At 44.5% G+C, this 1,590-nt stretch overlaps 1 protein-coding gene across 2 annotated transcripts in view; it reads left to right on the forward strand.

Annotated features, from left to right (window-relative positions):
• The first annotated feature begins 361 nt into the window (after positions 1–361).
• The window catches only part of LOC147123783 (cytochrome P450 26B1-like), a 52,564-nt gene continuing 51,335 nt past the window's right edge, over positions 362–1,590 (forward strand). The window contains exon 1 of one of the 2 annotated variants that reach the window (XM_085975961.1): positions 362–1,165. In XM_085975961.1, coding sequence (XP_085832087.1) covers positions 962–1,165 — 204 coding nt within the window. In that variant the 5' untranslated portion in view covers positions 362–961. The other variant, XM_085975967.1, reaches the window with a different exon arrangement.

The following is a 1,590-nucleotide window of genomic DNA, read 5'->3' on the forward strand; positions in this document are numbered from 1 at the left end:
CACCCTGTGAATATACATCTCTCTCTAGAATTATGCAATAAACTGAATGCATATGTACACACAGACAGCAGCAAGAATTAATGCATGCCCGTGTGCATGTATTGGTGAACACAGACCCTTCTATATATATGTGTGTGTGTGCCTGTCTTGGATTGCAGGTCCGCTGTCTGTGTGTCCATTCTTGTCATATACATGAACACAGAAATCTTAATATGAATTAAAAGCGACGGGAACTTAACAAGATGCTTAATTTACGTTGAGTGCATCAAAAGGCACGGCGAGAATATCAACGGCGGGGGACGCTTGTATTTAGCTGTCGCGCGTTAGGGGATCGCTTTGATAAAATATTGTTTTTTTTTATTTTTGGGGAGGGGGGTGAGTCTGAAATCTTTCTATTTCTCTCTTTGCTGCAGGTTTGCGGATTGGAGGTGGCAGAGAGAGAGAGACAGAGAGAGTGCAAATATTAAATAAACAATAACCGGGACGATTCTCCCTTGAAGTTCTCGCTGACGAAGAAGACGCCAGTTTGAAGGATTTGCACGGACTCCACCGGGAAGTGTTCAGGTCGCCCTCCGGAGGTTGCTGGAGCGAGCGGGGAGCGGCCACTGTTGTGGCTTTTTGCCAGAGTTTCCCCGCCTCATATATAGACACACTCCAGGCAAAACAGTGTGCAGGAAATCACTCACTCAACTCACACATAACACACATACACACACACACTTCAAGACATCTCCTCGGATCCCACATTCACAGACCTGTGTGTGTGTGTGTGTGTGTGTGTGTTTAAGAATAGAACCTGCATTAATAAATTTTTTAAAGTTCTTTTTTAATTGAATTGATTTTTTTTTTGCCAAGTGTGAGAGAGGGAGGGAAAAACTTTTTTTTTAGTCTTCCTCTGTCCTCTCCTTTTCTGCCGCTGTTATTGTTGTTCTTGTTTGTTTGTGTTTTTTTTGTTGCGAGAATGTTTTTTGAAGGATTTGAGCTGGTTTCGGCTGTCGCGACATTGACAGCTTGCCTGGTTTCTGTGGCGCTGCTGGTCGCCGTCTCTAGGCAACTTTGGCAATTCCGCTGGACGGTGACCCGGGACAAAAGCTGCAATTTACCGATCCCCAAGGGCTCCATGGGACTACCCCTCATCGGAGAAACGTTCCACTGGCTGGTAGAGGTGAGGCGACATCACCCGAATACATTGTGCATTCATTCTCTCTCTCTCTCTCTCTCTCGTTGCTATCTGGAGCCTATTGCATGCGGTTAATCTGTCTGCGGGTAATGTCTTAATTGTTATAATATATATATATATTTTAAAAATGCAATTGTCTCGCATGTGGGAAGTTAAATATCTGAACAGGATCACGACCCTATTGGAGTGCCAGTCCGGGTCTTATTGTTGGGGGGGGGGGGCACTTTAAGACAGTTAACCGTTCGATGATTCTATTAACTGGGTCGTTCTTAAATCGCATTATTGCAATTTTTAACATGCTGCTGCAGAAACCTTCGCTGGCTGTAGGACACGAGTTTTAAGGTGTCGAATTGCTCGGTGCAAATGTAACCGACCTCTTTTTAATGATTTTTTTGCGGGGTGGGTGTGAA

This window comes from Somniosus microcephalus, chromosome 2, assembly GCF_052327205.1.
Source record: "Somniosus microcephalus isolate GS21.2 chromosome 2, FLI_Smic_1.0, whole genome shotgun sequence".
Classification (NCBI taxonomy): domain Eukaryota; kingdom Metazoa; phylum Chordata; class Chondrichthyes; order Squaliformes; family Somniosidae; genus Somniosus; species Somniosus microcephalus.